Raw genomic sequence first — 15,566 nt, 5'->3', positions numbered from 1 at the left:
GAACTCGGTAGTGAGTTTTGCGACAGAGGACAGACGATTTTTACACGCTACGCGCTTCAGCACTCGGCGGTCCCGTTCTGTGAGCTTGTGTGGCCTACCACTTCGCGACTGAGCCATTGTTGCTCCTAGACGTTTCCTCATTACAATAACAGCACTTAAAGTTGACTGGGGCAGCTCTAGCAGGGCAGAAATGTGCCGAACTGACTTGTTGGAAAGGTGACATCCTATGACGGTGCCATGTTAAAGGTCACTGAGCTCTTCAGTAAGACCATTCTACTGCCAATGTTTGTCTATGGAGATTGAATGGCTGTGTGATCAATTTTATACACCTGTGCGCAACGGGTGTGGCTGAAATAGCCGAATCCACTAATTTGAAGGTGTATATTATTCGAATAGTGAAATCATTTCAAATGCCCATCCCTGGTAGAAATAGCATTGCAAAATGTTTCAATGGAGAAATAGCTCAGCATCCCGTATACAACACAATAATTAGGCTTATTTTTTTTCACTATACACTGGGAATGAAAGCCTTTGTTTAGCCACCACAGGGACAGACGCTGTGCTTTTTGTGTAAACACAGAACACCTCTATTGTCCCTCAGAGCTCAGACAAGTGCTCTCTCTCACTGTAAAATATCATCAAGGAGCTTGTCGCTATGACAATCACTCAGCACTTTGAGGCCTCTGTCTGATTAAATGTCTTGAGGCTTCATCTCAACATTTGGCACTCTATTCACTTTATAGTGCACTGCTTTTGACCGTACCCCTGTGGGCCCTGGTCAAAAACAGTGCACTATAAAGGGAAATGAGTGCCGTTTGGGATGCATCCTTTGTGAGAGACGGGAAATACTTGAGGATCGGACCAATGTACGGTGGAGCAGACCTGGGTTCAAGTAGGATTTGTTTTCTTTCGAGTACTTACGATGCATTCTTTTTTGTCCATTTACAAATCAAATCAAATTTTATTTGTCACGTGCTGAATACAACCGGTGTAGACCTTACCGTAAAATGCTTACTTACAAGCCCTTAACCAACAATGTAGTTAAGAAAATAGTTAAGAAAATATTTACTAAATAAAGTAAAAAGTAACACAAATAACAGTAATGAGGCTATATACAGTTATATACATGGAAATTACTTTTGTGAGATCAGCATAAAAATTACACAATCAATGCACTATAATACACAGAATGCAATACATAGAGCGCTGCTTTGAGCGTTTGACTGCGCCTGCCTGGAGTGACAGATGGGTGGGGTTGGTACTTCTGGGACCATTGCATTGGCAAGTTCAATCAAACTCGGCTAAAGTTTATTTGGAGGGGGAAAAATAATTATCCTACTATTTGGATCCATGTCCTTTCATGGAGGATGTAGCTAGAGCACAGGCCATGTCATGGAAAATAACGACTCTTCTAAATTACTCAATTAGATTACGGGTACGCGATTGCATCTGTGAACGCGTCCCCCTCTAACCTAAGGGCACTTTGTTTCCTGTAATTGGCTAACCTGATGATTGCACTTAGGGAAGAGGTAGACCGGCACGGAAGCCTAAGCCCTCTTCAAATTTTTCTCCAGAGTACGACATTTTCAAGACATTTGTCTAGGTCCTCAACTTTTATTAGGCCTGTGAAAGCCCCTTGACACACGTGTAATCATCGGCAATTGTACCTGGTGGTCTTGACAATTATAAGGAAATTCATTACATTTTCTTACTCTAAACATCCGAGCGGGGCGGGCTGACTGAGTACTATTTAGTTCAATTAAGATTAGACAAGGGTCAAAAATGGAGCGTTACTTTCATAGTGAAACGTGATAAAGGAAGGCTAGTTTTGAGTCAATGACTTAGTTCAATGACTGACTGACTGTCTCTGTCTGTTGTTTTGTTCTCAGCTTGGAGCCGAGGAGAAGTATGAACTGCTCCATGTTCTAGAGTTCACCAGGTACGGCTTCATTTCATTCCATCCACTCTTAAAGTTCCCTCTGAATCTGTTGGTTCTACTTCTAAATGAACTGCAGATGTCTTCATTTAGAGCAGGGGTGTCAAACTCATTCCACAGATGGCTGAATGTCTGCTGGCTTTTAGTTTTACCTTTCAATTAAGACCTCGACAACCACACGAGGGGGAGTTCCATACTAATCAGTGACCTTATTTGATCGATCATGTACAAAGGAGGAGTGAAAACCTGCATGAGTTTGACACGTGTTATAGATGTTTAAACATGGTCCAGTACTGTGCCTCGGTCAAAGTGGCATGCCACTAAAATACAGGAGGCTGATGGTGGTAATTAATGACACCATGTTGGCTATGCAACAACCTTGCCACACATTTTACAGTAGACACATTTTTATGCGACCACCCTGGCATATATTCTAGATTTATTTGTTTTAATTTTGTGAATTTAGCTGAATACAAAGGTGTGATATATTTTACTTTCACAAATGTTCTGTCTCTGCTAGTTACAGTAGGGGATAATGTTCTCTCTGCTGTTTTCAGTAGGGGATAATAGTTATTTTTTAAATTATTATTAACATAAAAAAAATTAAAAAAATCCCGTTTATTTTTCCCTAACCCTACCACGCCTCACATAATTGGAGTAAATTAAGGGACAACAACACTTATGCTTCTTCTTCCAGTTCATATACATACTTTATTAATTTTACAGACACAATGTATTTTACCATAGTTATCTTTTGTTTGTTTTTAATCCCATCCTTTAGCTACCATCAACCCCTCCCATCTATCTCTGTCGACCATCCAGTTTGGTTTCTATTTTGCCATATATTTTTAACTGTGCTGTTTCACAAAAGTTCCGAACCTATATACATTTTACAGACACAGTATATTTTACATTAGTTATCTTGTTTATCACCTTTCAGTTCCACTCAACCCCTCCCATCTATCTCTTGACACCATCCATTTTTGAATTTCTATTTGACATATATTTTTCTACAGTGATGTTTCATGAAAGTTCTGAACCTTTTTATTCTCATAGTTTCTATAGATTGTAAATTAAAGATCACAATTTTTGCTAAAAGTATTGTTATATTATTGATCAATTGACGATGACTTTTCAAATCACCCAGTAGTGCTATCTGTAGCGTTAGCTCCAGGTAAATATTGCACTTCTTCAAACATTCCTGGACTTGCGACCAAAAATAAGATACATATGGACGGTACCAAAACAAATGATCTATTGATTCGGTCTTTTCGCAGCAAAATCTGCAGAGCTGGGATGGTTGTATCCCCCATATATATAACATTCTATTGTTTTGCGTATCACTTCATAAACCATGTGTCTCTGCTAGTTACAGTAGGTGATAATGTTCTCGTTATGCTAGTTACAGTAGGTGATAATGTTCTGTCTATGCTAGTTACAGTAGGCGATAATGTTCTCTATGCTTGTTACAGTAGGCGATAATGTTCTGTCTATGCTAGTTACAGTAGGCGATAATGTTCTCTATGCTTGTTACAGTAGGTGATAATGTTCTGTCTATGCTAGTTACAGTAAGTGATAATGTTCTCTATGCTAGTTACAGTAGGCGATCATGTTCTGTCTATGCTAGTTACAGTAGGCGATAATGTTCTGTCTATGCTAGTTACAGTAAGTGATAATGTTCTGTCTATGCTAGTTACAGTAGGCGATCATGTTCTGTCTGCTAGTTACAGTAGGCGATCATGTTTTGTCTCTGCTAGTTACAGGAGGTGTTATGTTTTGACTCTGCTAGTTACAGGAGGTGATCATGTTCTGTCTCTGCTAGGTACAGGAGGTGTTATGTTCTGTCTCTGCTAGTTACAGGAGTTGATCATGTTTTGTCTCTGCTAGTTACAGGAGGTGATCATGTTTTGTCTCTGCTAGTTACAGGAGGTGATCATGTTCTGACTCTGCTAGTTACAGGAGGTGTTATGTTCTGACTCTGCTAGGTACAGGAGGTGTTATGTTCTGACTCTGCTAGGTACAGGAGGTGTTATGTTCTGACTCTGCTAGTTACAGGAGGTGATCATGTTTTGTCTCTGCTAGTTACAGGAGGTGATCATGTTTTGTCTCTGCTAGTTACAGGAGGTGTTATCTTCTGACTCTGCTAGTTACAGGAGGTGATCATGTTCTGTCTCTGCTAGGTACAGGAGGTGTTATATTCTGTCTCTGCTAGTTACAGGAGGTGTTCTGTTCTGTCTCTGCTAGTTACAGGAGGTGTTATGTTCTGTCTCTGCTAGTTACAGGAGGTGATCATGTTTTGTCTCTGCTAGTTACAGGAGGTGATCATGTTTTGTCTCTGCTAGTTACAGGAAGTGATCATGTTTTGTCTCTGCTAGTTACAGGAGGTGTTATGTTCTGTCTCTGCTAGTTACATGAGGTGTTATGTTCTGTCTCTGCTAGGTACAGGAGATAATCATGTTTTGTCTCTACTAGTTACAGGAGGTGATCATGTTTTGTCTCTGCTAGTTACAGGAGGTGATCATGTTTTGTCTCTGCTAGTTACAGGAGGTGATCATGTTTTGTCTCTGCTAGTTACAGGAGGTGATCATGTTCTGTCTCTGCTAGTTACAGGAGGTGATCATGTTCTGACTCTGCTAGGTACAGGAGATATTCATGTTTTGTCTCTGCTAGTTACAGGAGGTGTTATGTTCTGTCTCTGCTAGTTACAGGAGGTGTTATGTTCTGTCTCTGCTAGGTACAGGAGGTGATCATGTTCTCGTTATGCTAGTTACAGTAGGTGATAATGTTCTGTCTATGCTAGTTACAGTAGGCGATAATGTTCTCTATGCTTGCTACAGTAGGCGATAATGTTCTGCCTATGCTAGTTACAGTAGGCGATAATGTTCCCGTTATGCTAGTTACAGTAGGCGATAATGTCTATGCTAGTTACAGTAGGCGATAATGTCAATGCTAGTTACAGTAGGCGATCATGTCTATGCTAGTTACAGTAGGCGATCATGTCTATGCTAGTTACAGTAGGCGATCATGTTCTGTCTATGCTAGTTACAGTAGGCGATCATGTTCTGTCTATGCTAGTTACAGTAGGCGATCATGTTCTGTCTATGCTAGTTACAGTAGGCGATCATGTTCTGTCTCTGCTAGTTACAGTAGGTGATAATGTTCTGTCTCTGCTAGTTACAGTAAGTGATAATGTTCTCTATGCTAGTTACAGTAGGCGATCATGTTCTGTCTATGCTAGTTACAGTAGGTGATAATGTTCTGTCAATGCTAGTTACAGTAAGTGATAATGTTCTGTCTATGCTAGTTACAGTAGGCGATCATGTTCTGTCTGCTAGTTACAGTAGGCGATCATGTTTTGTCTCTGCTAGTTACAGGAGGTGTTATGTTTTGACTCTGCTAGGTACAGGAGGTGTTATGTTCTGACTCTGCTAGTTACAGGAGGTGATCATGTTCTGTCTCTGCTAGGTACAGGAGGTGATCATGTTCTGTCTCTGCTAGTTACAGGAGGTGATCATGTTCTGCCTCTGCTAGGTACAGGATGTGTTATGTTCTGACTCTGCTAGTTACAGGAGGTGTTATGTTCTGACTCTGCTAGTTACAGGAGGTGTTATGTTCTGACTCTGCTAGTTACAGGAGGTGTTATGTTCTGTCTCTGCTAGGTACAGGAGGCGATCATGTTTTGTCTCTGCTAGGTACAGGAGGTGATCATGTTTTGTCTCTGCTAGTTACAGGAGGTATTATGTTCTGACTCTGCTAGTTACAGGAGGTGTTATGTTCTGTCTCTGCTAGTTACAGGAGGTGATCATGTTCTGTCTCTGCTAGTTACAGGAGGTGATCATGTTTTGTCTGCTAGTTACAGGAGGTGATCATGTTTTGTCTCTGCTAGTTACAGGAGGTGTTATGTTCTGACTGCTAGTTACAGGAGGTGATCATGTTTTGACTCTGCTAGTTACAGGAGGTGATCATGTTTTGTCTCTGCTAGTTACAGGAGGTGTTATGTTCTGACTGCTAGTTACAGGAGGTGATCATGTTCTGTCTCTGCTAGGTACAGGAGGTGTTATGTTCTGACTGCTAGTTACAGGAGGTGATTATGTTCTGTCTCTGCTAGTTACAGGAGGTGATCATGTTTTGTCTCTGCTAGTTACAGGAGTTGATCATGTTCTGCCTCTGCTAGTTACAGGAAGTGATCATGTTTTGTCTCTGCTAGTTACAGGAGGTGTTATGTTCTGTCTCTGCTAGTTACAGGAGGTGATCATGTTCTGTCTCTGCTAGGTACAGGAGATAATCATGTTTTGTCTCTGCTAGTTACAGGAGGTGGTCATGTTTTGTCTCTGCTAGTTACAGGAGGTGATCATGTTTTGTCTCTGCTAGTTACAAGAGGTGATCATGTTTTGTCTCTGCTAGTTACAGGAGGTGATCATGTTCTGTCTCTGCTAGTTACAGGAGGTGATCATGTTCTGCATCTGCTAGGTACGGGAGGTGTTATGTTCTGACTCTGCTAGGTACAGGAGATAATCATGTTCTGTCTCTGCTAGGTACAGGAGATAATCATGTTTTGTCTCTGCTAGTTACAGGAGGTGGTCATGTTTTGTCTCTGCTAGTTACAGGAGGTGAACATGTTCTGTCTCTGCTAGTTACAGTAGGTGATAATGTTCTGTCTATGCTAGTTACAGTAAGTGATAATGTTCTCTATGCTAGTTACAGTAGGCGATCATGTTCTGTCTATGCTAGTTACAGTAGGCGATGATGTTCTGTCTATGCTAGTTACAGTAAGTGATAATGTTCTGTCTATGCTAGTTACGGTAGGCGATCATGTTCTGTCTATGCAAGTTACAGTAGGCGATCATGTTCTGTCTATGCTAGTTACAGTAGGCGATAATGTTCTCTATGCTAGTTACAGTAGGCGATCATGTTTTGTCTCTGCTAGGTACAGGAGGTGTTATGTTCTGACTGCTAGTTACAGGAGTTGATCATGTTTTGTCTCTGCTAGTTACAGGAGGTGATCATGTTTTGTCTCTGCTAGTTACAGGAGGTGATCATGTTCTGACTCTGCTAGTTACAGGAGGTGTTATGTTCTGACTCTGCTAGTTACAGGAGGTGTTATGTTCTGACTCTGCTAGGTACAGGAGGTGTTATGTTCTGACTCTGCTAGGTACAGGAGGTGTTATATTCTGTCTCTGCTAGGTACATGAGGTGATCATGTTTTGTCTCTGCTAGTTACAGAAGGTGTTATGTTCTGTCTCTGCTAGTTACAGGAGGTGTTATGTTCTGTCTCTGCTAGTTACAGGAGGTGTTCTGTTCTGTCTCTGCTAGTTACAGGAGGTGTTATGTTCTGTCTCTGCTAGTTACAGGAGGTGATCATGTTTTGTCTCTGCTAGTTACAGGAGGTGATCATGTTTTGTCTCTGCTAGTTACAGGAAGTGATCATGTTTTGTCTCTGCTAGTTACAGGAGGTGTTATGTTCTGTCTCTGCTAGTTACATGAGGTGTTATGTTCTGTCTCTGCTAGGTACAGGAGATAATCATGTTTTGTCTCTACTAGTTACAGGAGGTGATCATGTTTTGTCTCTGCTAGTTACAGGAGGTGATCATGTTTTGTCTCTGCTAGTTACAGGAGGTGATCATGTTTTGTCTCTGCTAGTTACAGGAGGTGATCATGTTCTGCCTCTGCTAGTTACAGGAGGTGATCATGTTCTGACTCTGCTAGGTACAGGAGATATTCATGTTTTGTCTCTGCTAGTTACAGGAGGTGTTATGTTCTGTCTCTGCTAGTTACAGGAGGTGTTATGTTCTGTCTCTGCTAGGTACAGGAGGTGATCATGTTCTCGTTATGCTAGTTACAGTAGGTGATAATGTTCTGTCTATGCTAGTTACAGTAGGCGATAATGTTCTCTATGCTTGCTACAGTAGGCGATAATGTTCTGCCTATGCTAGTTACAGTAGGCGATAATGTTCCCGTTATGCTAGTTACAGTAGGCGATAATGTCTATGCTAGTTACAGTAGGCGATAATGTCAATGCTAGTTACAGTAGGCGATCATGTCTATGCTAGTTACAGTAGGCGATCATGTCTATGCTAGTTACAGTAGGCGATCATGTTCTGTCTATGCTAGTTACAGTAGGCGATCATGTTCTGTCTATGCTAGTTACAGTAGGCGATCATGTTCTGTCTATGCTAGTTACAGTAGGCGATCATGTTCTGTCTCTGCTAGTTACAGTAGGTGATAATGTTCTGTCTCTGCTAGTTACAGTAAGTGATAATGTTCTCTATGCTAGTTACAGTAGGCGATCATGTTCTGTCTATGCTAGTTACAGTAGGTGATAATGTTCTGTCAATGCTAGTTACAGTAAGTGATAATGTTCTGTCTATGCTAGTTACAGTAGGCGATCATGTTCTGTCTGCTAGTTACAGTAGGCGATCATGTTTTGTCTCTGCTAGTTACAGGAGGTGTTATGTTTTGACTCTGCTAGGTACAGGAGGTGTTATGTTCTGACTCTGCTAGTTACAGGAGGTGATCATGTTCTGTCTCTGCTAGGTACAGGAGGTGATCATGTTCTGTCTCTGCTAGTTACAGGAGGTGATCATGTTCTGCCTCTGCTAGGTACAGGATGTGTTATGTTCTGACTCTGCTAGTTACAGGAGGTGTTATGTTCTGACTCTGCTAGTTACAGGAGGTGTTATGTTCTGACTCTGCTAGTTACAGGAGGTGTTATGTTCTGTCTCTGCTAGGTACAGGAGGCGATCATGTTTTGTCTCTGCTAGGTACAGGAGGTGATCATGTTTTGTCTCTGCTAGTTACAGGAGGTATTATGTTCTGACTCTGCTAGTTACAGGAGGTGTTATGTTCTGTCTCTGCTAGTTACAGGAGGTGATCATGTTCTGTCTCTGCTAGTTAAAGGAGGTGATCATGTTTTGTCTGCTAGTTACAGGAGGTGATCATGTTTTGTCTCTGCTAGTTACAGGAGGTGTTATGTTCTGACTGCTAGTTACAGGAGGTGATCATGTTTTGACTCTGCTAGTTACAGGAGGTGATCATGTTTTGTCTCTGCTAGTTACAGGAGGTGTTATGTTCTGACTGCTAGTTACAGGAGGTGATCATGTTCTGTCTCTGCTAGGTACAGGAGGTGTTATGTTCTGACTGCTAGTTACAGGAGGTGATTATGTTCTGTCTCTGCTAGTTACAGGAGGTGATCATGTTTTGTCTCTGCTAGTTACAGGAGGTGATCATGTTTTCTCTCTGCTAGTTACAGGAGGTGATCATGTTTTGTCTCTGCTAGTTACAGGAGGTGATTATGTTCTGTCTCTGCTAGTTACAGGAGGTGATCATGTTCTGTCTCTGCTAGTTACAGGAGGTGATCATGTTTTGTCTCTGCTAGTTACAGGAGGTGATCATGTTCTGTCTCTGCTAGTTACAGGAGGTGATCATGTTTTGTCTGCTAGTTACAGGAGGTGATCATGTTTTGTCTCTGCTAGTTACAGGAGGTGTTATGTTCTGACTGCTAGTTACAGGAGGTGATCATGTTTTGACTCTGCTAGTTACAGGAGGTGATCATGTTTTGTCTCTGCTAGTTACAGGAGGTGTTATGTTCTGACTCTGCTAGTTACAGGGGGTGATCATGTTCTGACTCTGCTAGTTACAGGAGGTGTTATGTTCTGTCTCTGCTAGTTACAGGAGGTGATCATGTTCTGTCTCTGCTAGTTACAGGAGGTGATCATGTTTTGACTCTGCTAGTTACAGGAGGTGTTATGTTCTGTCTCTGCAAGGTACAGGAGGTGATCATGTTTTGACTCTGCTAGTTACAGGAGGTGATCATGTTTTGTCTCTGCTAGGTACAGGAGGTGTTATGTTCTGACTCTGCTAGTTACAGGAGGTGTTATGTTCTGACTCTGCTAGTTACAGGAGGTGATCATGTTCTGACTCTGCTAGTTACAGGAGGTAGTCATGTTCTCTCTGCTAGGTACAGGAGGTGATCATGTTTTGTCTCTGCTAGTTACAGGAGGTGATCATGTTCTGTCTCTGCTAGTTACAGGAGGTGATCATGTTCTGACTCTGCTAGTTACAGGAGGTGTTATGTTCTGTCTCTGCTAGTTACAGGAGGTGATCATGTTCTGTCTCTGCTAGTTACAGGAGGTGATCATGTTTTGTCTGCTAGTTACAGGAGGTGATCATGTTCTGTCTCTGCTAGTTACAGGAGGTGATCATGTTCTGCCTCTGCTAGGTACAGGAGGTGATCATGTTCTGACTCTGCTAGTTACAGGAGGTGTTATGTTCTGACTCTGCTAGTTACAGGAGGTGATCATGTTCTGACTCTGCTAGGTACAGGAGGTGTTATGTTCTGACTCTGCTAGTTACAGGAGGTGATCATGTTCTGCCTCTGCTAGGTACAGGAGGTGATCATGTTCTGACTCTGCTAGTTACAGGAGGTGATCATGTTTTGACTCTGCTAGTTACAGGAGGTGATTATGTTCTGACTCTGCTAGTTACAGGAGGTGTTATGTTCTGTCTCTGCTAGGTACAGGAGGCGATCATGTTTTGTCTCTGCTAGGTACAGGAGGTGATCATGTTTTGTCTCTGCTAGTTACAGGAGGTATTATGTTCTGACTCTGCTAGTTACAGGAGGTGATTATGTTCTGTCTCTGCTAGTTACAGGAGGTGATCATGTTCTGTCTCTGCTAGTTACAGGAGGTGATCATGTTTTGTCTCTGCTAGTTACAGGAGGTGATCATGTTTTGTCTCTGCTAGTTACAGGAGGTGTTATGTTCTGACTGCTAGTTACAGGAGGTGATCATGTTTTGACTCTGCTAGTTACAGGAGGTGATCATGTTTTGTCTCTGCTAGTTACAGGAGGTGTTATGTTCTGACTGCTAGTTACAGGAGGTGATCATGTTCTGTCTCTGCTAGGTACAGGAGGTGTTATGTTCTGACTGCTAGTTACAGGAGGTGATTATGTTCTGTCTCTGCTAGTTACAGGAGGTGATCATGTTTTGTCTCTGCTAGTTACAGGAGGTGATCATGTTTTCTCTCTGCTAGTTACAGGAGGTGATCATGTTTTGTCTCTGCTAGTTACAGGAGGTGTTATGTTCTGTCTCTGCTAGTTACAGGAGGTGATCATGTTCTGTCTCTGCTAGTTACAGGAGGTGATCATGTTTTGTCTGCTAGTTACAGGAGGTGATCATGTTTTGTCTCTGCTAGTTACAGGAGGTGATCATGTTTTGTCTGCTAGTTACAGGAGGTGATCATGTTTTGTCTCTGCTAGTTACAGGAGGTGTTATGTTCTGACTGCTAGTTACAGGAGGTGATCATGTTTTGACTCTGCTAGTTACAGGAGGTGATCATGTTTTGTCTCTGCTAGTTACAGGAGGTGTTATGTTCTGACTGCTAGTTACAGGGGGTGATCATGTTCTGTCTCTGCTAGGTACAGGATGTGTTATGTTCTGACTCTGCTAGTTACAGGAGGTGTTATGTTCTGACTCTGCTAGTTACAGGAGGTATTATGTTCTGACTCTGCTAGTTACAGGAGGTGTTATGTTCTGTCTCTGCTAGGTACAGGAGGTGATCATGTTTTGTCTCTGCTAGTTACAGGAGGTGATCATGTTTTGTCTCTGCTAGTTACAGGAGGTATTATGTTCTGACTCTGCTAGTTACAGGAGGTGTTATGTTCTGTCTCTGCTAGTTACAGGAGGTGATCATGTTCTGTCTCTGCTAGTTACAGGAGGTAATCATGTTTTGTCTGCTAGTTACAGGAGGTGATCATGTTCTGTCTCTGCTAGTTACAGGAGGTGATCATGTTTTGTCTGCTAGTTACAGGAGGTGATCATGTTTTGTCTCTGCTAGTTACAGGAGGTGTTATGTTCTGACTGCTAGTTACAGGAGGTGATCATGTTCTGTCTCTGCTAGTTACAGGAGGTAATCATGTTTTGTCTGCTAGTTACAGGAGGTGATCATGTTCTGTCTCTGCTAGTTACAGGAGGTGATCATGTTTTGTCTGCTAGTTACAGGAGGTGATCATGTTTTGTCTCTGCTAGTTACAGGAGGTGTTATGTTCTGACTGCTAGTTACAGGGGGTGATCATGTTCTGTCTCTGCTAGGTACAGGAGGTGTTATGTTCTGACTGCTAGTTACAGGAGGTGATTATGTTCTGTCTCTGCTAGTTACAGGAGGTGATCATGTTCTGTCTCTGCTAGTTACAGGAGGTGATCATGTTTTGTCTGCTAGTTACAGGAGGTGATCATGTTTTGTCTCTGCTAGTTACAGGAGGTGTTATGTTCTGACTGCTAGTTACAGGAGGTGATCATGTTTTGACTCTGCTAGTTACAGGAGGTGATCATGTTTTGTCTCTGCTAGTTACAGGAGGTGTTATGTTCTGACTGCTAGTTACAGGAGGTGATCATGTTCTGTCTCTGCTAGGTACAGGAGGTGTTATGTTCTGACTGCTAGTTACAGGAGGTGATTATGTTCTGTCTCTGCTAGTTACAGGAGGTGATCATGTTTTGTCTCTGCTAGTTACAGGAGGTGATCATGTTTTGTCTCTGCTAGTTACAGGATGTGATCATGTTCTGTCTCTGCTAGTTACAGGAGGTGATCATGTTCTGCCTCTGCTAGTTACAGGAAGTGATCATGTTTTGTCTCTGCTAGTTACAGGAGGTGTTATGTTCTGTCTCTGCTAGTTACAGGAGGTGATCATGTTCTGTCTCTGCTAGGTACAGGAGATAATCATGTTTTGTCTCTGCTAGTTACAGGAGGTGGTCGTGTTTTGTCTCTGCTAGTTACAGGAGGTGATCATGTTTTGTCTCTGCTAGTTACAGGAGGTGATCATGTTTTGTCTCTGCTAGTTACAGGAGGTGATCATGTTTTGTCTCTGCTAGTTACAGGAGGTGATCATGTTCTGTCTCTGCTAGTTACAGGAGGTGATCATGTTCTGCATCTGCTAGGTACGGGATGTGTTATGTTCTGACTCTGCTAGTTACAGGAGGTGTTATGTTCTGACTCTGCTAGGTACAGGAGATAATCATGTTTTGTCTCTGCTAGTTACAGGAGGTGATCATGTTTTGTCTCTGCTAGTTACAGGAAGTGATCATGTTTTGTCTCTGCTAGTTACAGGAGGTAATCATGTTCTGCCTCTGCTAGGTACAGGATGTGTTATGTTCTGACTCTGCTAGTTACAGGAGGTGTTATGTTCTGACTCTGCTAGTTACAGGAGGTATTATGTTCTGACTCTGCTAGTTACAGGAGGTGTTATGTTCTGACTCTGCTAGTTACAGGAGGTGATCATGTTCTGCCTCTGCTAGGTACAGGATGTGTTATGTTCTGACTCTGCTAGTTACAGGAGGTGTTATGTTCTGACTCTGCTAGTTACAGGAGGTATTATGTTCTGACTCTGCTAGTTACAGGAGGTGTTATGTTCTGACTCTGCTAGTTACAGGAGGTGTTATGTTCTGTCTCTGCTAGGTACAGGAGGTGATCATGTTTTGTCTCTGCTAGTTACAGGAGATAATCATGTTTTGTCTCTGCTAGTTACAGGAGGTGATCATGTTTTGTCTCTGCTAGTTACAGGAAGTGATCATGTTTTGTCTCTGCTAGTTACAGGAGGTGATCATGTTTTGTCTCTGCTAGTTACAGGAGGTGATCATGTTCTGTCTCTGCTAGTTACAGGAGGTGATCATGTTCTGCCTCTGCTAGGTACAGGATGTGTTATGTTCTGACTCTGCTAGTTACAGGAGGTGTTATGTTCTGACTCTGCTAGTTACAGGAGGTATTATGTTCTGACTCTGCTAGTTACAGGAGGTGTTATGTTCTGACTCTGCTAGTTACAGGAGGTGTTATGTTCTGTCTCTGCTAGGTACAGGAGGTGATCATGTTTTGTCTCTGCTAGGTACAGGAGGTGATCATGTTTTGTCTCTGCTAGTTACAGGAGGTATTATGTTCTGACTCTGCTAGTTACAGGAGGTGTTATGTTCTGTCTCTGCTAGTTACAGGAGGTGATCATGTTCTGTCTCTGCTAGTTACAGGAGGTGATCATGTGTTGTGTCTGCTAGTTACAGGAGGTGATCATGTTTTGTCTCTGCTAGTTACAGGAGGTGTTATGATCTGACTGCTAGTTACAGGAGGTGATCATGTTTTGACTCTGCTAGTTACAGGAGGTGTTATGTTCTGCCTGCTAGTTACAGGGGGTGATCATGTTCTGTCTCTGCTAGGTACAGGATGTGTTATGTTCTGACTCTGCTAGTTACAGGAGGTGTTATGTTCTGACTCTGCTAGTTACAGGATGTGTTATGTTCTGACTCTGCTAGTTACAGGAGGTGTTATGTTCTCTCTGCTAGGTACAGGAGGTGATCATGTTTTGTCTCTGCTAGTTACAGGAGGTGATCATGTTTTGTCTCTGCTAGTTACAGGAGGTATTATGTTCTGACTCTGCTAGTTACAGGAGGTGTTATGTTCTGTCTCTGCTAGTTACAGGAGGTGATCATGTTCTGTCTCTGCTAGTTACAGGAGGTGGTCATGTTTTGTCTGCTAGTTACAGGAGGTGATCATGTTCTGTCTCTGCTAGTTACAGGAGGTAATCATGTTCTGCCTCTGCTAGGTACAGGATGTGTTATGTTCTGACTCTGCTAGTTACAGGAGGTGTTATGTTCTGACTCTGCTAGTTACAGGAGGTATTATGTTCTGACTCTGCTAGTTACAGGAGGTGTTATGTTCTGACTCTGCTAGTTACAGGAGGTGATCATGTTCTGCCTCTGCTAGGTACAGGATGTGTTATGTTCTGACTCTGCTAGTTACAGGAGGTGTTATGTTCTGACTCTGCTAGTTACAGGAGGTATTATGTTCTGACTCTGCTAGTTACAGGAGGTGTTATGTTCTGACTCTGCTAGTTACAGGAGGTGTTATGTTCTGTCTCTGCTAGGTACAGGAGGTGATCATGTTTTGTCTCTGCTAGTTACAGGAGATAATCATGTTTTGTCTCTGCTAGTTACAGGAGGTGATCATGTTTTGTCTCTGCTAGTTACAGGAAGTGATCATGTTTTGTCTCTGCTAGTTACAGGAGGTGATCATGTTTTCTCTCTGCTAGTTACAGGAGGTGATCATGTTTTGTCTCTGCTAGTTACAGGAGGTGATCATGTTCTGTCTCTGCTAGTTACAGGAGGTGATCATGTTCTGCCTCTGCTAGGTACAGGATGTGTTATGTTCTGACTCTGCTAGTTACAGGAGGTGTTATGTTCTGACTCTGCTAGTTACAGGAGGTATTATGTTCTGACTCTGCTAGTTACAGGAGGTGTTATGTTCTGACTCTGCTAGTTACAGGAGGTGTTATGTTCTGTCTCTGCTAGGTACAGGAGGTGATCATGTTTTGTCTCTGCTAGGTACAGGAGGTGATCATGTTTTGTCTCTGCTAGTTACAGGAGGTATTATGTTCTGACTCTGCTAGTTACAGGAGGTGTTATGTTCTGTCTCTGCTAGTTACAGGAGGTGATCATGTTCTGTCTCTGCTAGTTACAGGAGGTGATCATGTTTTGTCTGCTAGTTACAGGAGGTGATCATGTTTTGTCTCTGCTAGTTACAGGAGGTGTTATGATCTGACTGCTAGTTACAGGAGGTGATCATGTTTTGACTCTGCTAGTTACAGGAGGTGTTA

At 42.3% G+C, this 15,566-nt stretch overlaps 1 protein-coding gene across 3 annotated transcripts in view; it reads left to right on the top strand.

Moving 5' to 3' along the window:
• atp8a1 (ATPase phospholipid transporting 8A1) overlaps positions 1-15,566 on the top strand; it is a 232,151-nt gene that overhangs the window by 147,768 nt on the left and 68,817 nt on the right. For all 3 annotated transcript variants that reach the window (XM_071399246.1, XM_071399245.1, XM_071399247.1), the window contains one exon: positions 1,890-1,939. In XM_071399246.1, coding sequence (XP_071255347.1) covers positions 1,890-1,939 — 50 coding nt within the window. The remainder of the gene's footprint in view (positions 1-1,889; positions 1,940-15,566) is intronic.

Source organism: Salvelinus alpinus, chromosome 4 (genome assembly GCF_045679555.1).
Source record: "Salvelinus alpinus chromosome 4, SLU_Salpinus.1, whole genome shotgun sequence".
Taxonomy (NCBI): Eukaryota; Metazoa; Chordata; class Actinopteri; order Salmoniformes; family Salmonidae; genus Salvelinus; species Salvelinus alpinus.
Note: the sequence above shows the minus strand (reverse complement) of the source record. Positions and strands in the feature narration are given on the sequence as shown.